The following is a 23,619-nucleotide window of genomic DNA, read 5'->3' as shown; positions in this document are numbered from 1 at the left end:
CTTCCTACTTCTAAACCATTTTAAGTTTATGAACCACCTTGCTGCTCTAAACAGAGCGGATTGCACTATTCCTCTCTTTGTAGCAGAGAAATTTAGTGATGGATTTGCATGAATTTGTTGTATTTACCAAATCAAAGCAGAGTAAAGAGATATTGAAGCAGCTGTAGAGGAACATTTGCAATGCTTTTTGAATTTAAAGTATAAAAGCTAATCATGCATGCAGACTAAATGAAGGAGAGTCTTAGAAAACTAAACTTGGTTGTAGGGAAGACATATTAAAGCTATAGCCCATGAAGCCATGAAACTCCACACTTAGAACAGCAGGGATTCCCTTGCCAATATGCAAATATGAGTAAGTTCTGGTTTAGAACGATTAAAAGTTTAATTCTAGAACCTCTCTTTAAGCTGAAAAAGGAATTAGGAAACACAAGATCCCCTCCATAAGCAGTTCTTTACACAGGACATACAGTCCAAATCCAAATTAATTTGAATTAATCAATCAAATTCAGTCATAGCAACTCCTCATAACAACATCTCCCTCTCGAAAAAGAGTTCTTCCAACTCCTTTGCTTGTTTTTACATGTTGCTGTCTGGGCTAAGAATGGCAAATGAGAACTCGGGGGAGCTCCATAAAGGAAAATCTATTTTGATGGACTCCGAAGCTGCGATTAATACCAAAAATTTCCCCAATTAAGCTGGAGCACAACAATTCCCGTCTCAAGAAGAGCCAACCTCTCCTGGAGGCTGAGCGAGCTCCCTGAGCTCAGTCCGACCCGCTGATCCCCGCCGGCTCTGTCTGGCCAAGTTTAGTAAAAGCCTGGGGCACCGTACGTTTTCCGTAAACCGATTTTTACCGTTTTAACCAAATCCGTGAAAACGCACCGTCTCCCCGCGGCGCTGCCGATGCCCGGGGCCGCGCACCGGCCCGAGCGCCCCGCGCCAGCCGCCCGGAGCGCGGGGAGCCCCCGCCGCCGTCCCGAGAGGCTCGTCCGCGCCGCCGCCACCCCCTGCCCGCCCCCTCCGTGCCCGGCCCATGACGCGGCCCCGGTTCCCGGGGCTTCTCTGCCGCTTCTCACCCATGTCTGCGGGCGGCGGCCCCGCTCACGGCGGGCGCTGCGGGACGGCGCTGTCACCGCCGCGGCTCCATGGCGGCCGGGCCGAGGGGGAGGGCTCAGAGCCGCCGCCGCCACATTCCCAGGCCCCGCGCCGCCGCCTCCTCCCGGCGGCCGCGCTCCGGGAGCGGCGGGCGGGGGGTGGGAGGGGCGCGGGCGCTCCCGGTGCGTCCCGGGCCCCCCGGTCCGTCCGGGCCGGTCCCGCCGCCGCCGCCCGCAAAACAAACCGCTCGGCGGCCGCCGCGCACCCGCCGCCTCCTGCCAATCACAGCGGCACCCGCCGCCGCCCGCCAATCAGCGCCGCCGCCGAGCCCACCCGACGGCGCTGCCGGCCAATGGGCGCGCGAGCAGCCGCGCCGCCCGCCCCGCCTCCCCGCGGAGCCGGCTGTCAATCACGGGGGCCCGGCGCGCCGCGGCAGAGCCACGCCCCCTCGCCCCACAGGAGGCGGGGCGCGTCAGACCACGCCCCCCAGAGCTGTCAATCAGCGTGACGGACGGCGGCGCGGCCCCGCCCATGGGCCGGGTCCCAGAAAGGAAAAATCCGGTTTTGTCCTTGTGCCCGCGCTGTGTCTGCAGCGGAGCGGATCATATCGCCTTTCAGACTGCATTGTAGTAGAAATCCAGCCACTTTCCCTCCTTAATACAAGCCTTGTATTTGTGGTGTCATCCTGGTAGCTTTTTGCCCCTGTTCCAAGTCGAATTCCTCTCTCATTCGACAGCATCATTGCTGATCTTGGAACCACTTTTTGATACGCTCTTTCACAGCTTCATGATGGCTCATCACTATCCTTTATTAACCACTAAATCTCAGTTTCCCTTCCTCACTAATTTCCGATAAAACACTCTTGGTATCCATCACAAATTTCCCCTTGTCCATAAATTCACATCCTTGCACTCTCTGCTGCCGCATTTCATCTCATTTCTATTTCTTGCTCTTCAGTCATCCAATCTCCAAGATACTCCAGTTCCCTCACATTATTGAAGCCTCCCACTTCTGTTCATCACCAGATTTGATTTTAATGCTCGCTCTTTGTGCCAAGTTCATTATAAAAAGGTTTTTCTATGAGAGGGAAGAGCCCACCCTGTGCCCTGGGAGGCAGAAATTTAGCATCAATTCCCCACCACACCAGCCCTGATTTCAAACCTCTCCATCATCACCTCACCACTTGTTATTTTTGCTTATCTTGCAGTTCCTACATGCTTGCACATAAAATTCTCAGTTGAAGTCCTGTTAAATGAGAATGGTTCCACGTCCTTTGTGGAGAAACTCAGTTTACTGAGCCCAAAAGATATTAGACCAGTGAGTGGCAGCTTGGGACAGGAGCCAGGAGCTCCTGGCAGATGGTAGGAGACACCCACCCTGGTGGAACTCACTCTTCCCATCTCCAACTGCCCAGGATGTCTGGATTTCACTGAAGCTTTTTTCCCCCCTTTACCAAATTGAAAATAGAATGATTTGTCCTTAACAGCTCATCACTTCACCCACCTGCCAAGCCTCATGTGTAAACCAACGATTTTATCTCTTGATTTGTGGTTTCCCCATTTTACAGACATTCTCACATCACTATCTACATGCAAGTGCCATCAGGACTTTTTTTTTTTGGACCACTGCAGATCCTCACACCTTTTTTATTTTTCCCAGCAAGCTGGTAAATCCTTCCTGAACTGGAATCCAACTTTCTACCAAAATAAGTGCCCCTTTTTTTGTGTAACTTGAGAAAAAAATGAGTAACTCCTTTCTGACTTTAACTGTGTATTTAATACTGTACTGGTTTTGTGCACAATCACAGAATCTCAAAACGGTTTGGGTTGGAAGGGGCCTTAAAGGGCCCACCCAGCCCCACCCCTGCCATGGGCAGGGACACCTCCCACTGTCCCAGGCTGCTCCCAGCCCCAATGTCCAGCCTGGCCTTGGGCACTGCCAGGGATCCAGGGGCAGCCCCAGCTGCTCTGGGCACCCTGTGCCAGGGCCTGCCCGCCCTCATAGGGAGGAATTTCTTCCCAATATCCCATCTAAACCTTCTCTCTATCAGTCTGAACCCAGTTCCCCTTGTCCTGCCACTACAGCTCCTGATGAGAATCAGGTTATTTGTTTTACACCAGCTGATATTCCGTGGTTTTCCATCTGGATTGCCCACATCCTTCCACCAAAGCTGCAGCTTTCCAGCAGAGAAGCTTCACTCCTGTAAACAGCAACTGCAGAACATACTTAATTCTTGAATTTATTCAGATTGTCTGATGCCATTTAATGTAAAATCATCAGTGAAGATATTCACAGAGACTCTCCAGGAGCTCCTATGTTTCCAGTCAGCCCATTTGTTTTAAAGGAACTTTATAAGGCCTAGTTGTTTAATGCTGTCACACAGCATCAACTAAGAAAAGGAAGTGTAATCCCTATTTTAGGGACTTAAGGGCATTGCACAGAGAGACAGTGACTTGTTAAAAGTTACACAGGAAGTCTGGATTAGACCTTTGGGATTTAACTCCTGGCATCTCTTCTTAGTCTCAATCACTATGCCAATCATCTTATTTTCTATTTTGGTAGTATTTCCATTTTCTGAAGCATACCTGACTCAAAGAGCCTCTTTTCCTTGCTATCAGATGTACTATTCCTTCTTTCCTTCCTGTTTCCCTTCTTGTTTAGGCAGACACATCCTTCCGGGGGAGCTGAGCAGGCTCCAGGCTGAGCCTTGTCCCATGCCAAAACTTCCTTATTCTACATCTGGGACTCCACAGCCACAGAAGGGGACAAGGAGGAGAAACCCTGTAAACAGAACCAGAGAATCCTTGAATGGTTTGGGTTGTAAGGGACCTCAAAGGCCATTCAGCCCAACCCCCTGCCACTGTCCCAGGGTGCTGCAAACCCCATCCAACCTGGCCTTGGACACTTCCAGGGATGGGGTATCCAATCTTCAAAGGATGCATGAAAGGGTTCTGCACTGTCTTCTGCAGATATAAGAGTAATCTCACTGATTCCAGGCTGTTTTGTCTCTCCTAACCATTTCTTGTTGTGTCCTCAGCTTTGAAAACAAAGTGAATGGAACAGTATCACAACTATCCAACTCTAGGACAGCATGACAGGATAGATATGGGCCCAAGTTTACCTCTCCCCCAGCAGAGGACATGAATCACGTGCAAGTCCTGTAAGCCAGGCGCGAAGCAGCCTTTGCCAGGCGGCAGGAGCAGGTGTGCACACCTGTGCGTGCGCTGCTGCCCAGGGCCGGGCCCGGCTGCCAACAGCGCTCCAGCAGAGGGGGCTCTGAAGCTGCTGAAAACCCAGGAGCTGCTCTGCCTTTGGAATGGCAAAATTAGAGAAGGGAGGGGACGAAGCACCTCTAAAATATTATCTGTTTTTAGATCATTACTTCCTCTAAGCTGGTAGTCTGGACTGTTTCTAAAAGCACAAATGAAAAAGCTCAAAATTAAGCGCTTCTTCCAGCCACAGGCCCCAGAATAATCTCAGAGACCACTTTTTCTCTACACCTATTGCTGTGTATTGTGTTACCATGGAGGTTTTCTTTCAAGTATTTTCGAGCCATTTACTGATCACTGATTAATTATGGGCTTTTCACTCACAGGTGGTATCAGAGCAGGGGCTTGCCCAAGGTCACAGAGCCAGACAGCTGTGCCAGATGTTGGCTGTTCCTTAATATTTACAAAAGGGAGAACCTCTCATCTTTTTTTTCTACCTGCATTCCCCTACATCATTTTATGGCACTTGTTTTGCCCCACTGACAGGCAACCTGCTTCACCCATTATCTACCAGTCCAGCACTTTTTACACCGTTTCAATTTGCACAAGCTGCCTCCTTCCACCATAGCGGAAGCTGAGAAAGTTTCTCTGGAGTACTCCAAAGCACAGATCCAGGCAGAAAAATAATCTATGAGGCTGCAAATACATTTCTAGGGTAAAAGACAAACAGTTCTTAGAAAAAAAGCATCTTTTCTGAGCAGGGGTTACTAACACAAAGTCCATATATAGCTTAAAACCCACTGCAGCATCTTTGCAGGCAACTCTTTCCACTGTGATCATGAAGCTTAGTAAGCTTTTATTTCAAAGCCAGTACACAAAGAATTAGAGAGAAATCCAACCGTTTAGTCGAACTGGAGTTAATCTAAATACTTAATGAAGTCATCAGTCCTGCTTGCCAAGGCCTAAGGTACAAATTTCCAAGCTCTGCCACCCTATCTGCCTCTTGGTCCCAGTTCCAGACACGACAGCAGTGACTGAGTGTGTGGAAAAAACACCCTTTAAGAGAGGTCATCCTGCCCAGGAGAGACTTAAAGCTACAGAAGCACCCAATTGCTTTGTCTTCACTTTGCCTACACTCAAAACCCCTCAGAGAATAAATATTTTTATACAAAAAAAAAAAAAAAAAAAAAAAAAAAAAAAATCCCTTTTCCCCTTGTCTTAAAAACAAAACCACACAGCAGATAATTCCCATTTGTTGTGCAGGGAACAAGCAAAGGGTTGGAAAACATGAGCAGAAACAACACTGGAATATACAGGGACCCCCCAGCAGCTTTTTAAGAAAGCAAATATTTAATGTACAGCTGCATTAACCATTCTGTTGAAGTTCTGTTGTGACTGGGTTCCTAATAATGTAATTATCTGGGGAAACTTGCAACTTAAGAGTAGCTGGAATTACCAAGTTGGTTTGGGTATTTGTAGGATGAGGGATCAATACACTTCACCAACTCTGCAGAGACAAGGCAAAGCAGTCAGCCTCCTCTTACAGCAACAAACTGCACACAGAAAAAATGAAGTTCCCCCCCAGGTTTTCACTCATGACACAGTGAACTGCAGTCAATCTACAAATGTTCCATTTTTATTACAAAGTATGAAAGGCAGAAAATACTGTACCTAATACACAGGAGGCCGAAACTTAGAAAGAAGGTTAAAAAATCTGAATAAAACTACATAGGAAGCAGGAAATAGCATAAAAGGATGCAACATTCCACTTTCAAGCAAGTTCAGAAAATTGCCTTAAAATTTACAGAGTTTCAGCAATATGGTTCCATGACTCAGGTGTTAAAATCCATTATTAACAAACCCTTTTATATTTTCTCCATAAAAATAAAGGAATATAGGGACACTGCAGTTATCCATGTCAACAATATATGTCTGTTGAATAGCAGGATACTGGGATTCCTCTAGGACAGAATAGTAGCGAAGTTGCAGGTGGAGAAAAGGACAGAAGTAAAATTACTATTGCTTTAACATACTTTAGTGAGGACAAGAAGTCAGGAATCTCATATGGATGTTTGTACAATCATGCTACAAAGATTACACCTTCAGGAAATTACCACAACGGGACTGTGAATGGGAAGAGCAGAAGGGAAAACACACCTAAAAGTAACATCTCTTACTCGGCTACTGGAAACAAAAATGCTTCGGCGCAACAGATTTAAATTACATTTTACACTGCTAGCAACCCAAGGGTTAAAAAAAGGTTCCTTTTAAATAGTAGATTTCGTAATTCCTATTTCCCAAGTTGTCAAAAAAACATACCTTGTCAAAACCATACCTTTTTCCAGCTGTACTGGGACTTTGGCCTGCTCTGGTTCTTGCCTTTCTGCCTTGCTAAGATCCCACAGACCCACCCTCAGCACTAAGAGGGGGCTGGAGTTGCACGTGTTGCACACGGAAAGGAACTCCAAAGGATGGGAGCTGGACCATGGGTTTACAGCTAAACATGGTCATGATATTTTTTCAGGAAATAGCTTTTTTCCTTCATTTTGTTAGATTTCCTGAAAAGAAACAAACTTGATGGAAGCCACTGAGATAATTTTGATTATTTTTATGACTATGGAAATTCTCGCCTGATGCTGAGTATCAGAGGCTGCACAGAAGGCCACTGAGGTCCTTGGCAGACACACTTGTCACCTGAAACAGGCAGCAGCAACGCTCACAAGTGCCTTTGCATCTGGTGTCTGCCATGAATCACCAGATGAGCCTTCAGTGACTGGTATTTAGCTGCATTTTTAATTACTGCTCTTTTTAGTGCTGGTGAAAGGTGCTGATTGGAAGTTCTGGAGATCTCTTCCTGAAAACAAACTGAGTCAAGGGCATCCTAAACTCTCCTCAATACCCTCAAGAATGAAATATTTCTGACTCTTCTTGGGTAAGCAGGAGAAGTACAGCTGCATCAGAAAGTGCTCTGTAAGTGCCACACAATTCCCTGGATTCTCTGCAAAGATCAAGAGAAACTGGGACAGAGTTGACAGTACCTTGCTCATTGCTTTCCATGTCCACAGAACAGTAAGTACAGGCTTGCTCTGGAATATTGGTCTGAGAGTAGAAAGCAGGAAACACGAGTTAGAGAGCATTTGCATTACCTGACAGGGTAACAGCGTGCATTTGAGGTGGTGGGACCACTTTGCTATGGGCAGTGGGAAAACTCAACCCTTTACAGCACTTTGATGGGACTGAAACTGTGCAATCTGCTGAGCCCAGAGCTTGCCTATGCTGCTGTCCGTCTCTCCAGTGCGTCTGGAAAGAGTTAAAACACCACTAACAAGCTGGCCAGTTCAATGTTTTAGGCTGTGTGAATCTACAGGCAGCAGCTGCAGTTTTTCTCTCACAAAATTTAAGTTATCCAAAGAATCCAGGCACATGCCTACACAACCAACCCGGCACTGCCATCATCATGTTCCGATGGTAAAGAAGAGGATTCCCAAACACCACTAAGCTCCTAAACAAGGAGGACTCTCTGGGGGACACGCAGCACTACATCCCTTGGGTTGGCCTCACAGGACAGTGCCAGTTTCAGAACACGAAGCTTCAGTTTAACATTTACAGTCTTGTCAAGTGCTCATGTTTTTGGCTTTCAGTAGAAACAAGTGAGGGTCCACTACGATGACCCCAGTTTTGCATTTTGGTGATGGTCATATTTAACATTTTCTACACAACATAGACAAATGCCTACCCTACAAGGGCTGAGGAAAAGACGACTCTCCTCCTCATCTTACCAAAAATATACTTGTTAAAGTGCCATCTGCAAGAGAACAAAACTGACACACTCAGCTCTTAATTTACATTGACAACAAGCACGAGAACATCTGTGAATTCCGTACATCAGACTCCTCCCCTCACCTGGTCTCCGGCAGGCTATGATCTACACTTGAGACTGAGGCAGCTTCTCATTGCACCACCAGGCGAAAATAGATCTTTTTACTATTATCCAGAACATTCAGGAGAGTAATTACTGCTAAGTTTTGAAAGGATCATTAACTTTGACTTATGAGAGGCAATGCCTCCCCCATTAAATACATTTCAAGGTTTCATAAGGAACAACCTGTTTTATCAGTCTCCTTTCATATAATTTGAAACCACTGTGTTTTCTTTCTAAATAGATTGTCAAAGCACTCAAATCCTTACCTTTTAAATCCCTGCACACACAAGTAAAATTCCCACAGATGCAAGCTACCATAGCCCCCCTCATTTAGACAATTCACAGAGTTGGCACACTACACACTAATTCAACATTCAACCTGTTTGCTGCAGGTTTCCGCCTCACTAACAACTTTTACATCATCAGCAGCTCCTGGCTGAGAGTCAGCAGGTTGCCCACATAATAGTAGGAATCTGTGGAAAGCTTGGTTTAAACAGAACCTAACAACCAAACAATAGTTTAGCATCTTGAATTAATCAACTGGAGAAGTGACACAGAACTACTTAACTCAGAAGTATTTCTGTCCCAGAATCAGGCTGGCTTGTACCAACAACAGCACGTGCTTTTCTGCTTTGCTTGCCTCACCTGTGTTCAACTCTTCCCTTAATGTTACTTTCTACTCAAAAAACATGAGGTATTTGCAAGCAGTTATTCTGCATTCTCTGCTTGTGCAGTAAGCACCAAATAACAGAAATTAAATATCAAAGTATTTCTTTTAATGAACTTTGGGGAAAAATAGTGCTTATGGGGGCTCTACACCCAATATAATTGAATGCCAAGCAGGTGAAATGTGATGAACTGTATATTTCAATTCACAGGCTCCAGTGACAAGTGTCAGGGTTTGTTTTATCTTGCAGATGAACCCAGCCCACTGAGCAGAGCATTCCCTCCCTGTCACTGGGTCAGCAGCTGCTGGCAAAAGGGCACCAAAGCCTTTCCCTTCCTTGTCTATATGGAAGTGCCATTTGCACTACAGAACATCTCGCCCATGAGGATTTTCATGTCTTTTCACTCATTAACCTTTCAAGTGACTTCTCTGAAGTTATTTTAAGTATCATGTCCCTGTGCCAAAACAGTCTCTAGTGATTTAAAAAATGTAATTTCATGTGAAGAATGACCATGGATTATGCCCAAAGCAATATGCTGTAGATCCAGAAGGTATCCCAACTGGCTAAACAAACAGGATAGAGACTTTATTTAGAATCCACTGGAGCCTCCAAGATTCCTTCACTTGCCTTTGATGCGTTTGGAATAAGCACACAATTCCACAAATAGACTTCAAGCAGTTTTATGGATGGAAGAACTGACACCGGATCCTCTTTCAGGTCCCTAACAGGATTGCTTTCCAACAGAAGCAGAAGCTACCTGGCTATTCAGACTATGAGTCCCTTTATACAAGCTCTGTTCTCATCATCTTAGTGTTCATCTTTGACTTGTGCCATCTGTACAGGAATAAACTTTGAAGCAAAAAGGGGACATAGAAAGTGCTAACATTGCACGTAATTCCCTCTTAGTAACAGCATGTTTGGCCTGCCATTTGTAATTAAACAGAGCATGACAAGCCTGTGAATGTATTTCAAATGACTCCTAAAGCTGTGAATGCCATTAGCTGCTCCTGCTATGAAAACCCCAATTTTCACTTCATTCTGCAGAAGTTTTTTCCAGTTTCAGATGAAGTGCTGTTGTAAAAAGTGGTAACTAATTGTTTGGCTAACACAGCTCTGATGTCTAGCTAAAGCCTGACTGTGGAACACACTACTCTCAGTACTGCTGCTAATAAGAAAAATTGACCTTCAAGTCAAATCAAGCTTTGTCAGAAATTCCACAACTGAACAGAGTGCCGCTGACAAAACATCAGCTTGAACAGTGTTAGAGTCTCTTGGTTCTCTGCTATCAAAAGGAGTGATGGAATAAAGCTGTCCCTAATGAATTCCTATCAAATTCCTGAGGCAATGCTTTTCTGAGCTCCACGGTGAGAAGCAGCCTGCAGAAGAGTATTTCTCTACGTCCAGAATGACAAAGCTTTGCAGATTCTGTTCTGTATTTGACAGTGTTCTCATGTCAGCTTCACTGTTCCACAGCAATTGCTTTCCCAACTTGCCTTTCCTGCATAGACTGACAAGATCCAAGTTTGCCAGTGTCCTACTATTTATAAACTGCCTCCAGTTGCAGGTGAATACTCATTAGGTGGAAAGAATTTTGATGGGTTCTGACATTTACGTGGAAACTGGGCTGCACACCCTTCCAGACCAGCTCTGGCTGTCATGTCTTCATTGGAGAGCACTGCAGAGCCTTCAGCACAGGACCTGTGTTACAGTAAGACTTCAACAAAGATTTTTATCTTGCCTAATCCAGTCAGCTTTCATCGAACAGTATTACTGTAGAGTGATCCACTGTTCCAAACAGAAGCCCTCTGGGACATCCCCCAAAGTCAGGAGGATGACAAGTCCCGAACCTTGGCCTCAATGGCACAGTTTCTTCCCTTCTAAATCCACCTTTGTGCATTGCATTTGGGAGTAATTTCTTTCAAACAACCAGCTTTCTTTTGGATAGCAGACCAGCTCTTCTGACTTGTCTCGTTCATTCAACAAGACCTGACAAAAGCAAATACACTTCACAAAAAGATTGCTTTGCACTCCCTTCAAGACCTCCCAGGAACACAGTCCAAACACAACCTCCAAAGTACAGCCTAACCACAAAATCTTGCTCATGTTATTTGCCAATCAAGCAAGCTAGAAAGTGTGAAACCATTTTATTTTGATTTAGATAACGAGGGGAAGTAATTTGATTGGAAGTGTCAATCCCAAGTCCATTACAAATACATTTTTTCAGGAGTTGTTTACCTCCTGGGAGCTCACGTCATGCACGTATCTTCTTTCTCAACCTATCACTGCTCTGTTTGCTAACGTGACTGCAGCATACACACAGATTCAGTTAGAATTTAAAAAGACCTACCATAGTAACAACTGCCTTGAGCATCAGAAAAGTGTAAAGAAATTGTGCAACAAGTACTTGTACTTCACAGCACCAGAAAATTCTGCCCAGGACACCAGATACAGGGAGCCAAGGCAACAGTTAATTCTGGCAGGCCTTTACTGCCAGGGAGCCTGCAGTGTTACTGCGGTTTGTATCCTTGAACAGGTCCTGCTTTGGACATATGGAAGTGGATCACATATCAAAAGTAAGAATTAGGGAGAAAAACCTTACTCAATAGAAAGTTAGCCCAATATATAAAAAACATACAAACGTTTAAACAGTTTAGAGGCAGCAACAACAGGAAAGATCCTGCCAAGGTGGCTGTTAACATCATTGTCTTTTTCCCCCCACCTTGTTTTGCACCTGCATCTATTAAACTGGTTGATGTGCTGCCTCAGCTGGCTGACAAACACATGGACATATGCAGCAACTTAAAAGCCTGCAAGCTTATTAATACAGTCAACAAACAAATATACAGAACTTTTACTGAGGGAAAAAGAATTCAACAAGAAAACCAGAACCCAGAAGGTCCAAGAGGCTCAGCACGTCTCTGCATTTTAGAGTCTTGAGAGACAGGAGACCCCTGCCATCGATTCTTGTAACAGTTTCTTGTAACAGTAGATGCAAAGCAACAACAGATACTGGCCACTTGACTGGTGGTGTTCTTACTTTAGAGGGGAGGGGGAATGACACAGCCCTGCCTCACTGTGCATGAAGCAGAAAAGTTAGACTCTGAGGATCTCCAGGCAGTTGTTGTAGCAGATGGCTATCCAGTCTGGCTGGGTGGATGCCCACTGTACATTGTTGATCTCTCCCTCAGCTGTGTAGGCCAGGATCGGGTCCTCAATGGCACGAGGCATTTGCTGGATGTCCCAGATGAGAGCCTGGTGATCATCCGCTGCACAGAGACAAGAAATGCAAGTACAGTCAGAGTATAACTGTATCCCCATACGTGCCAACTACAGGCCTATAGCCTAAGGAGCCAGAAAAGATACGGCTGTTCCAGTCCTGATCCATATTCAAGCCAGTTACAACAACACAATTATGCTCCAACAAAATAAACTTGGATCATTATACATTACCCAGGACAGAGCTGATAAACAAATGACCAGTGGAACTCCGAACAGTAGAAAACATTTAAGAACTGGATTGCAAAAAAGCTAAGAAGCCTTAAAATAACACAGCTTAGCCAGAGCTGATGCACAGTTTGGGTACTGGGCTCATCATTTCCACACAATAAACTCTAGTAGGTGTCTATTTCTGTAACATTTTAGGAAAGTCACTAATAAAGGGCTGCTGAACTTCAAGTATTCTTTAGCAAAGGCAGAGAACTGCATAAACTTTAGGATGAAGAGGATTTTGCAAATGCAGCAGAAGACTCTGAGATTCCCCTGTAGGTCACACTTACCTGCTGTACAGATGTGGCAAGAAGAGTGAGGTGCCCAGGCAATTCCATTTACACATGCTCTGTGGTTGTTTAACCTGGCAACAGGGGTGCAGGGAACTCTAACATCTAGAATCACAACCTTCAGAAAGAAAACCCAGCTACATTAATAAATTGCATTTTTAAAAATTAATTTCTTCAAAATACTAAATATTTTGAGGTAAGGCTATAAACATGGCTCTTTCCTAAAGGATGTGGTTGGCAAGCAAGCCCTGCTCCTAAAGAACAGCTTCCAGTTGGTCAGTATGTTGTATCTCCAAAGAACTCAGACCTCACAAGGTGCTTGTGAGTTAGGCCACAGTGGCAAACAAATTGTGCTTCCCTGAAGCAGCCCCGGTAACAAACTAAAACTGAACTGGGAAAGAACAAGGTGACTAAAACACCTGCAGTTAAGATTTTATGTGAAAATTATTGCCCAGCTGCTCACAGACTCCTCTTAAAAATCAGCTGAAATATATACAAGCCACAAAGCTCAAGTTTATTATGCCAAGGTCACTTCTTTAACTCCTTGGTGCACTAAGAACCGGTCTTTAATCATACCTCGGGTACTGACACTGCCCCTTACCTTACAATACCCGGCTATAAATTAGCACCAAGCCACCTCCCCCAGAAAATCCCCAACAGCACCGAGGGGAGATGAGCTGCTGCATTACCTCCATCCCATCCATGGCCATCGTAGCCAGATAGTTGGGATCCTGTTTGTTCCAGCAGAGACGCAGCAGCGGGTGGTGCTGGGGGTCCTCGTAGATGATGGTGCTGTGCTCCAGGTGGCGGAGGTCGAACATCCTCACTGAGCCATCGGCCCCCACCGAGGCGAACATGTCCCTGCCCCCGCCTGCGCGGCTGAAGGCGATGTCGTAAACCTGCACAAAGCACAGCCTCAGCTCCACCCCGGGCAGCGCCGGCGGGGACAGCACGCTGCACTGTCACATCGTCTCTCAAATACTTGATGTTCCCTGCAACTGTTCAGTTATTACACTTGCCAAAAGGAGGAAATACATGTTTATGTAATTATAGTATCGCTCACTGAAACTAAAACATATCGATTTTCCAGACTTGGGGATTTTTACATTGAAAAGTAAAGTGTTAAATGGAAAGAATTTTGCAAGCTGTTTATTGCCTTCGATATCTGGTTGATTTCAAGTCTAATTTGATGTTTTACCTCATTTTTCTACAATATTCTGGAGCACAATCTGGTAAAACAAGCATGTTCTTAAGTCAAGAGTCTATGATGAGTAAAAAGAATTGTTTTGATAGCCAACAGTATTTAGGTACTCAAAACTGAATATAATCTTAGAAAAACTGTATGCAAACTTACATAAATGATCGTTTTGAATCATTAGATCGTTCAAGAAAAAAGGAGGAAAATGGAAAAGTTCTGTTCCTTTTCTACTGCTTTAAAAAGATGCAATGTAAACAATCAAAATCCCCCATCACCTCTTTGTCATGTGCAATAAGCTGGGTCTTCACGTGGCCAGACACCAAATTTACTCTTCCCAGAACCTGTCCTGTCTCCAGACCCCAAATAGTGCAGGTTGTGTCAATACTAGAGGTACCTGAAACAAAACCACTTCTATTAGCAAAATTAATATTGTCACAAATGATTTAATAATTTCCTGGGTTGATGTAACATCCCCCAACATCTACAGATCAAAATAGAACAGTATAGAATAAAATCAAGAATGTCAAACAGCCAGCAGTCTTCCATGCATTTAAATGACCCAAACCTTTTAGCTGCAGAAATAGCCTTCCACACAGGAATAAAGTGTAAATAGCTCATGTCTGCTTCAATCTACTCAGAAGCCTGATGCAACTCTGAGATAACTGTCCCATCCTGTACAGCTCTCGTGCCTGCGAAACCCCAAATTCAATCAGCGTTGCGATGGCGTGTTATTATTAATTGATTGTTGCTGTGGACTGAAGGTGGGGTTAGCAGTAAAGCTCTTAAGAGATGAGAGATGTAACACACACACACAAAAAATAATGTAGTAAATAATTACTAAGACATATTATCACTGTTAATCTCTAGGCAAATCCCCCTGACATAAATGGCTGTTCTCTTCTGGGAAACGAACCTCTGGATCAGTCATCTTGGATTCACAATTTGTCCCGCAGGCTACAATTAAACCTTAAGCGTTCAGCCCCCTCCTCCAACTGAGTTAAGGACTCCTGGCTCTCCTCCTGCTGCTGAAATGGCTTCACAAAACACACAGCTCAGTGCAGTTTTATATTCACTCCAGAACACTCTAAAATAAGGCACAGAGCTGATGCACATCCTTACTCAGCACTGTAACAACAGCTCACCAGCCCTGAAGGCCAAGACTCCCTATCCCCAAATGTCCCTCGCCCAACTTGAGTGACCCATTCTGCACTGGACAGGGCACCTTTCAATGAAAAAAAAAAGTCTCCATGAGATGATTGTTTTTATTTTTAAATAAAAAACAACAGCAGTTTCTACGATGCAGCAGTCTGTGGTTAATTATCAGATTAACCAGTGGACATGATGTGACACAGCAGCAGTTACAGCCCAGACTTCATCAGACTAAACTCAAAAGTGTGCCAAAAACATAACGTTTTGTCAGTCTCACCTAACAAGTAAGGATCCACTTCATTCCAGTCAAATGATGTCAGTGGAGCACAAAAATCCGAGTTCTTATTGTTGTTCAGCAAACACTCCAGACGGGTCTCAGTTTCACCCACCTTTAGAGAAAATGAAACGTCTGACTTAAAAAGCAACATCAACTGACTTGTTCCACTAGCACAAAACATTAGGAGTTAATCCCAGGTTTCTTTCCTCTCAGCTTTATATCCTACAGCTCTGGAAAACACAACCACCAACTCCATTTTCAATAAGCTGATAAAGACAGCAATTACCATGATAATTCTGCTTCTCCTATAGTCTTCATATAGTCACATTATTGCAGTGAAGAAAATCTTGTCTTGAGTGAAAAAGAGATCAATATGTAACACAATTCATGTCATGGTTCATCTTTTCCTAGGGAGGATTTACTCACTCTCCACACTCGCAGGTAGTCACCGCTGGTGGCCAACAGGTCTGGGTAGACTCCCTTGGTGTCTGGGATCCACATCAGCTTTGTGGTGGGGTAGGGGTGATCAAAAGTGTTCCTGCAAATGAATTCTGAGCTCTCTTCATCCAAACCAACAAGCTGCACCTGTGAGAAACCATATTTAAAAGAAAGCATTTTATCAAAATACTCATTTCTAATGATAGCATTAAGACTGAGTGTGTTTCAAGACATCCTCTGTCACCTCAAGGACAATATAAAAGGATCATCATGTTAATGAAATGAGAAATCGTTAAAGCATTGCTGGGGCACATAAGTGAAGTATCCATAATCACCACAGTGCTTTGATTTGAAGAGATGATCCCAAATGAACTGAAATCCAATCCTAAAGGATTAAAGACCACCCTTTTTTTTCCACATTGCAAAGCCCAGTTTAAATCACAGACTTAAACTGCACAAACATTATTCGAACTCATCCTTAACTGAACCGATACTGACAATGTCATCTTCAGAGAGCAAAACGAGCTGTAGTTTGCACAATTAAAGTGCATATTATGGAATTCTTGGCCATAACCTTGCAGACTGTGATAGATCACACCAGGTAGCTGGCAAGCTTTTTCAGCACCACGTGACCCAAAATGTTCTGTCACAAGTGCATGAAAGACTCATAGATCAGTCATATGAGGGAGGAAGAAGGTAAAACAGAATTCAAACTTAAAAAAAAAATATATATATATATTGGGAAGCTAAGAGGGTTATTCAAATGTTTTGTGTGAACAGGCCAAGAAAGCAGGTCTGCTGCAAGATTCTAGGTAACTGAGCTCCAAATGAGTATTTTTGCACAGTGATGCGACTGGGAGAAGGGCTAAACTTGCCCCGTTGCAAGAGTGATGCAAAACAGAGCAAACAAGAAACTATCTCCACACAGCCTGGTCATGACAATACCTGAAGTAATGCTTGAAGTCCCAGACATGATGTTATTAGAAAAATATTGACACGTCAGAAAGTGTTCAGAGAACAAAAGGTGCTGGGAGGACTTGTTTAACCTGCAGTGACTACAGGACACAAACAGGATGAAAGTCCCACTGTGTGAAATGCTGCTCAAACACAAACATTATGGGGACGACTCATTACAATTAGTTTGTAAGCTGCTCACAGTAGGAACTTCCTAGTACTTTCCACACAGCAGCTGCCTCCTGGGAATAGTAGCTTAATGGATTTTTTCTAAGATGTTTATCTGAAAAAATCCAAAATTCATGCTTATCCTGGGATAAGCAATTTGTCTAATAAACTACACATTTCAACTAGATGGGAAATCTATCACATTTTTCCCCCATAACACAAAACCAACAAATGCTTCAGTGGATGTTAAAATCTAATTACTTTGCAGTTTTATGAGCTCATTTAGAGACGCTCTTAAATGCAAACCTTGTCCCCCAACAATGAGAAGCTCCATTCTTTCCACCCCATAACAAATACTACAAGATGCAACCAAGTATGCTTCCAAAAACTGAAATACAGTCCATCACGCCCTCTCTTTATTACAACTATTCCTTATTATCCTTCATACTCTAGTATAAATCAGTCAAAAATCTCCCAGACTTCTGAAGTGATTGACAAATAGCTTTCTAACTCCTTTAGGGATCAGAAATACTAAGCGGATTTTACAAAGGAAGCAAATTGTCCTTGGTGATAGAAAATCTTGTGGCAAGGTTAGGATCAGAAGACAAATAACCTCTAATCATTTCTCCTTTGCTTATGCTGTTTTCCACTCAACATGAGTGTATTAATCCTACACAAAGCAATCAACATCCTCATCACCAGAAGCAAATCTCAAACAGCAAAGGATCCCCTTTCACTGGTTTAATGTAAATATTCCTGCACTTCATATTCACATTTAACCCCTTCTCAGACCTAAAGATGAAGCAATTCAGCAATCCAGTATCTCTGCTCTTTGACATGTTTAGGTGCAGGCTGGGTTAGAGAACAGAAACTGTATTATGGTCAGCAGAACTCCTGCCACTGCTGCAGCTCAGGTGCCTGCACAGCCTTCGGCACTGGAGCAGCTGGAGGTAACTCCGAGCAGGAGACACCGCTCTGCCTGGACACCGGAGCAGAAGGAATGCTTGAGAAGCTCTGTTCTTTCCAAGTTCAGCAGATTCAAAGCTGGGACTCTTCTTTTCGGACTCGATCACACACAGTCATTACAAGAACCCCTCTACTCATCCTCTTGTGCAGGCTGAACATGAGAGGATGGAACATGGAATTATTTCCAGGATGCCGATTATAACAGAGCCCTGTCTCTCCCTTTTGCAAGTGAGGCAAGAATGCTGCTGCACGAAGGAGTGTCTGAGGTCCAGCCCAGGTAAGACTGAGGTGATGCCTATGGAAAAGTACCTGTCAGTCTGGATACAAACTGAACCATTCTACATCTCCCTGTAAGTCTTTCCAGTGAGAAAATGAGGATCAGCGTGTTCAATCTCAACTAGTTTTGTGATTATGCCATGCCAGTAGCTAGGAATGCTAAATATTTGTTTGTTTCTCCAACACCTCAAGATAGGAAAATCCACATCTAATTTTAGCATATTATAATCCAAGCATTTATCAACATAAAGGATAATTGCAACAGTGCATGTCAGTAAAGAAGTGCCTTTAATCAGCATTCCTTAACTTCTAAAAAAAATCCTGTCTCCAGCATGATCCAAAAGAATCAGACATAGCTAAACGATGCAGAATTTGGTAACAGCTTCTTTTTCTTACATGGTTGGAGGAACAGCAGCTTAAAACCCCCCAAAACCACAACCCTCTATCTAATTAGTAACTATCCAAAATGACATTTCACAATTATTTTACGGTCATGTACAATCAGAAAGATGTCACAGCACCAATTAATCTTCACCGTGCAATCAATTTTTCTTTGCAGTGCTAGATCTTACAGAACAAATGACCTTCTGGCAAAACAACTGCCCTGAACACTCTCTGTCTGAGGGAGGAGGTGGAAATCTGGGAAGCTCCTGGTCAGAACCTGTCCGTCTGCTCCAGTGACGGGAGCGAGCCGTGTACGGCACAACCTCTACTGTCTCCTAAACTGGATTCCAGTTTTGTCTTGCAGAGAGATCCCAAAAATCAGCCTTTCCTGGTGTTTTCCACAGATTGCTCCTGATCCATGAAGCCACAGCCAGGAGCATATTTTAAACTAAGACCTATGAACACTGTTCCCTCCCATCATGACACTGATCCATGAGGGAGTACAAAGGCTGACCGCAGCTTTCCAATCCAAGAAGTTTAAGAAACACCACCTCAAATTATTTAAAATTCTTCCAACCAGAGCAAGGCATCTCTCTTCTCATAGCAGTGATTTGATCAGTGAAGGTATACAAGCTGAAACAAAACTCCTTTGGGGTTCAAACAGGTCTTGGCAACCAGCTTCAGTCTGTGCCACAGAGCACATTAGTGTGATGGCTAACAGGGTTAGAGGTGTCTGGGAACTGGGGACCACAGTAAATTAGGGTCTGGCAGCCAAGAGGTTTGAGTTCCCCACAAAAGAGAGGTGTAAACAGACAGTTCATGTAACCTATAGTACTTCAAATACTGGTAATTTCTACAGAAACAGAAAATTAGAGAGAAATGAGACAAAAATCTCCCAATCTTTCACCTCAATTCCCTCCCAGTAAGCACTTCTGCAACCAACACTTGGGCATTGAGTCTTTTTAAAAGAAATCCTAAACGATTAATAAGGAAAAGGTATATCCACTTATTTAGTTGGACTTTAAGCAAACTATACTATTCCAGACCATTTTTGTTACTATTGAAAGAAAGCCAATTATTTGGAACAAACCATTGCAATATCAGGAACAGAAATGTTACCAGGACCTTGTCAGAAACCTCGGAGAGTGCAAAGATTGTGAGTGTAAAGAGAAAGCCAAAATGAAAATCAGTTTTCGTTATCCTTTTAATTAGTGCAAACTGTACCTATAAGTGTGTTTTGATGATAGAAGCTGCAATATAAAACATCTCAACCATGAAGGACAAATTATATGCAGAAGAAAAAGACTACACATATACTCTGTAAAAAAATCTTACACTTCTGTTAACTCCAGAAGTCAGGCTAAAAACTCCACTGCTCCAGGCCCTTTGCTGTACAGTATCATGGACTATTTAAATGGGAACCTCTGCTTTTCCCCTTTGCTCCTTTGGTTATACCATGTTCACGGACAGGAGCTGGAAGAGTTTCCAACAAGTGCGCAGGTAGCACAGTTTTACAGGACCTGTCCAAGGGCTTCCAATCTGGAGCGTGAAACTATTCCCTGAATGTTTCACCACCCTCTAAAGGGCTCAGCACAGCTGAGAGAGTCATAGTAAGGCACCACTAAAACAGTGCAGATACCGTTTTAATACTCCCAAGAGTATTCTGGTCCCCAAAGCAAAGGAGACAACATCAATGCTCTGAGCAATAACTCTCGCAATTAGCCAAGACAGCTCTCTGTTAATTGTTTTCCTACAAAAAGCACCAAACAAGACAACAAAAATACAAAAAAATCACTCTGAAATATCAGAGACACAAATTAAGGTTATATTCCACTGCACTGATTGTACAGGTTTAATTTTTAATCATACATCATCTTTATTTCTACAGCAGCAGCAGCATCCAGACTTTTCTCATCCTAATACAATTAGTTTCCAGCTCTTTACACTACACAGATCTCACAGCACGTGGTGCTTACATGGACTGAAGTCAACACAACCACTATTCCTGGAGCTCAGAGGCCAAGAGAAGCCCTGGGTAATATTTACAGACAGTGATAATTTACATAGTCCTACACAATTTCTGTCTGCAACAACTGTGAGTGTAAAGGGTAGAAGAGAGGAGTTGACTTGGCGGCTTTACACTGGAAGCTTGAACTGAAAAGCAGATCTGACCACACTGTAACTGAGAGCAACCCCAGGGAATGCTCCAAACTTAAAGAGGTATAGGCAACGTAAATGTATAGCCCCTTATTAATCAATTGTGCCGCCTCTAAACAACAACTGTTAGCAATTTGCTATTTTACCTTCTCAGAGTATGGACTACAAAAACATTTTCAAGTTGGTCTTTAAACAAATTGGAAGTTTTCAAGCTCAGGCCCTGCCTGTCCCCAGCAGCATTCCCAGAAGCACAACACTCTCCAGGAAAAAGAGACAGCTCTCACACAGAGCTCACAGTGCCTGAACTACAACGTGCTCGGCAAAACACCATGTCTAGGACTGCTGCAAGGGCAGGGATCTAACCACTCTAAGAGATGTCACCCGTCACCACACCCTTGCACAGAGCCCTATCCCCAACACCAACTTTTTGACAGTATTTTCCACAATCTCCATTAAACACCTTGACAAGGCTACAAAGCTACATGCTATAAACACACCAAGCTCTACTGGCAAACCTTCAGTTTCAGAGAAATCTCAGGATGCTCTGTAACTTCATCCATCTCCTCATCTCTCTTCTATTTCTACAAATTCCTTATACCAGGCTAGCACCTTGAAGTCTGTCCAGAAGTGACTGCACATGTGTTCTGAGAAATGAACACACAGTCTCCATTACCTGCGTGACATTCTCCACTTACACTCTGCAGGGAAACAATGAAGATACAAGCTCATGCCTCAGTACACCCCTGTTCTCCGGGAAAAGTACCCAGGAATCACTGAAAGTGGTTTATATACTTATGAAAAAAGTTATCATCATACAGAAGTCCTTCACAGCAAGAAAGTACAATGAGAACAGCCCATTTCCAACACAGTCTCAGACACCCTGTACACCACAGAATCATACAATTGCTGGGGTTGGGAGGGAACTCTCAAATTCATCCAGTCCAATCCCCCTTCCTAGGCAGGGTCACCTGAAGCAGGTGATGCAGACACGTCCAGGTAGGTTTGGAATGTCACCAGAAAGGGAGACTCCACAAGTTCCTTGACCAGCCTGTTCCAGTGCTCTGCCACCCTCCAAAGAAAGAAGTTCTTCCTCAGACTGAAGCGGAACTTACTTGTATCTGTATGCATATATATACACAAACTTCAGTCCTGGGCATGAACTTTCCTTTATATTGACCAAAAAGCCAGATATGCCCAAGCCCGGGGACCTTGTTTTATTTCTATGGCAGCAGCATCCAAACTCATCTCATCCTCATACCTTTAGTTTTCAGCTCTTTACACCACAGAGAACTCACAGCATATGTGACTGAAGTCAACACAATCCTTATTGCCGGAGCTCAGAGGTCACGAGAAGCCCTGCAGCAGCGTTATCCCAAAACCAGCAGCACGCAGGGCTCCTCCCGCCGCAGCCCCGCAGTGTCCCATCAGCTCCGGGCTCGCTAGGAGACCAGCCTGGACCTGGTCCAGCGCCTGCACCTCGGGGGGCACCTGACGGCTTTGCACAGCTCCGGGCGTCCCGGAGCCCCCCGCCCACCCCAACCCCGGGATGAGGAGGGTCAACCCCTGCTCTACCCCAGTCCCTGTGCCCACCGCTGCCCACCTTGTTGTTGTACTCCTCTACGAAGCTCCCCAACGCCAGGCGGAACCGCTTGTCGGGCCGGACGCTCCAGTTCATGGCGTACACGGTCCAGGGCGCCTCATATTTGTAGATCTCCTTCCGCTTCCCGTGCAGCGACATGGCTGGGCCGGGGGGGCCGCGGCCTGGCCCAGAGAGGCTGCGGGAGGATCCGGCTGGAGCAAGCGAAGAGGCGAGGCGGGCCGGGCCGGGGGGAGGCTCAGCGCGGCCCCCGAGACGGGGAGCGGAGGAGGCACGGCACGGCCCCCTGGGTGTCGAGGAGCGGGGAAGGCTCGGCTTGGCTCCCGGAGCGGCAGGGGAGGCTCGGCTCGGCCCCCGGGGCGGCGGCGGGGAACGGGGAGACCCCGGCTCGGCCCCCGGTCCCGGCCCAGACCCGGCGGCGGCAGCGGCGCTGAAGCCGTTTGGGACTCGGCCTCTCACACAACGGGAGCGGAAGCCACGGGGGGAGCCCCACCCCCTGCGCACGGGTTGGCTGCCTCGGCTGCGATTTCGAGCGCCGGCTGCCCATTGGGTAAGCTGCCTGTCCGTTTCGCCCGCTGCGGTTCGCTATTGGCCACCTTGCCCGTCACTCGAAACGGATGCGCTCGCTCTGGCTGCGGTGACCGACGGCTGCTCTTGGCCCCGCCGAGCGGGGCGGGCGCGCTCGTTGTCCGCATCTCATTGGCTGCGCGCGGTCGCAGCGAGCGGAGGCCGGGCCTGGAGTCCCTGTCGGTGATCGATTGGCTGCAAGCGGTGTCAGTCACACCAGCCCCACGCGGGCGGGGCCGCTTCAGGCGCAGGACGGGACCGCGTGTTCGAGTCCCGCCTCTGCCGGGTGGCGGACGGGGCCGGACTTGTCTCTAATTAACAGGAGGTTAATTATGGGGTTTATTTTTGGAAGCGGCACTGGCGTGTGCTCGGCGCCTTACTGGGGGAAGGGGCGCAGCTGGCTCCCTGGGGAGTTCCTTGCTGTGCTCAGCATCCCGCTCGGGCCGGGGAGAGGCTGATTTAATCCCCTGCTGGGGGCGAGGGCACCGCCTGGGGTCGGTGATGCGTGATCCTGGGTCCGGCCCCTGGAGCATCCGTCTCGCCCCGCGGGAGCCGTGTCCGCTCGGCGGGGGATGCAGGGGCTGTGCTCCCTGAACCCCCGCTCGCTGCAAGGACCCTGGGTCTGAGCTTTGTCTGAGTTGTGTTCGTGAGATCATTTCTCATACACAGCTGCCTTGTGCTTGCAGAAAAGCTTTTCCAAATTATCGCAGAGCCTCAACTGCATCCTGTCGGGAAGGGATTGCCTTGACCTGACTGCACATGGGCTCTGTCAGCCCCACACTCCTTGGACGAAGCAACTGGGGTTTGACCACAGCCTT

General features: G+C 45.6%; 2 protein-coding genes across 3 annotated transcripts in view; both read right to left on the bottom strand.

Moving 5' to 3' along the window:
- The window catches only part of MAP3K3 (mitogen-activated protein kinase kinase kinase 3), a 37,264-nt gene extending 36,060 nt beyond the window's left edge, over window positions 1–1,204 (bottom strand). For both annotated transcript variants that reach the window (XM_032134114.1, XM_032134115.1), the window contains exon 1: window positions 1,077–1,204. In XM_032134114.1, coding sequence (XP_031990005.1) covers window positions 1,077–1,080 — 4 coding nt within the window. In that variant the 5' untranslated portion in view covers window positions 1,081–1,204. The remainder of the gene's footprint in view (window positions 1–1,076) is intronic.
- A 4,713-nt stretch (window positions 1,205–5,917) lies between these two features.
- DCAF7 (DDB1 and CUL4 associated factor 7) lies at window positions 5,918–22,714 on the bottom strand. The gene is made up of 7 exons (XM_032134357.1): window positions 22,238–22,714; window positions 15,721–15,879; window positions 15,295–15,406; window positions 14,144–14,262; window positions 13,360–13,569; window positions 12,671–12,788; window positions 5,918–12,160 (listed from the first exon to the last, which is right to left on the bottom strand). Exons 1-7 carry the CDS (start codon window positions 22,373–22,375, stop codon window positions 11,988–11,990), a joined length of 1,029 nt encoding a protein of 342 aa, XP_031990248.1. The 5' UTR covers window positions 22,376–22,714; the 3' UTR covers window positions 5,918–11,987.
- Between the last annotated feature and the right edge of the window lie 905 nt (window positions 22,715–23,619).

Source organism: Corvus moneduloides, chromosome 26, assembly GCF_009650955.1.
Source record: "Corvus moneduloides isolate bCorMon1 chromosome 26, bCorMon1.pri, whole genome shotgun sequence".
NCBI classification, from domain to species: domain Eukaryota; kingdom Metazoa; phylum Chordata; class Aves; order Passeriformes; family Corvidae; genus Corvus; species Corvus moneduloides.
Note: the sequence above shows the minus strand (reverse complement) of the source record. Positions and strands in the feature narration are given on the sequence as shown.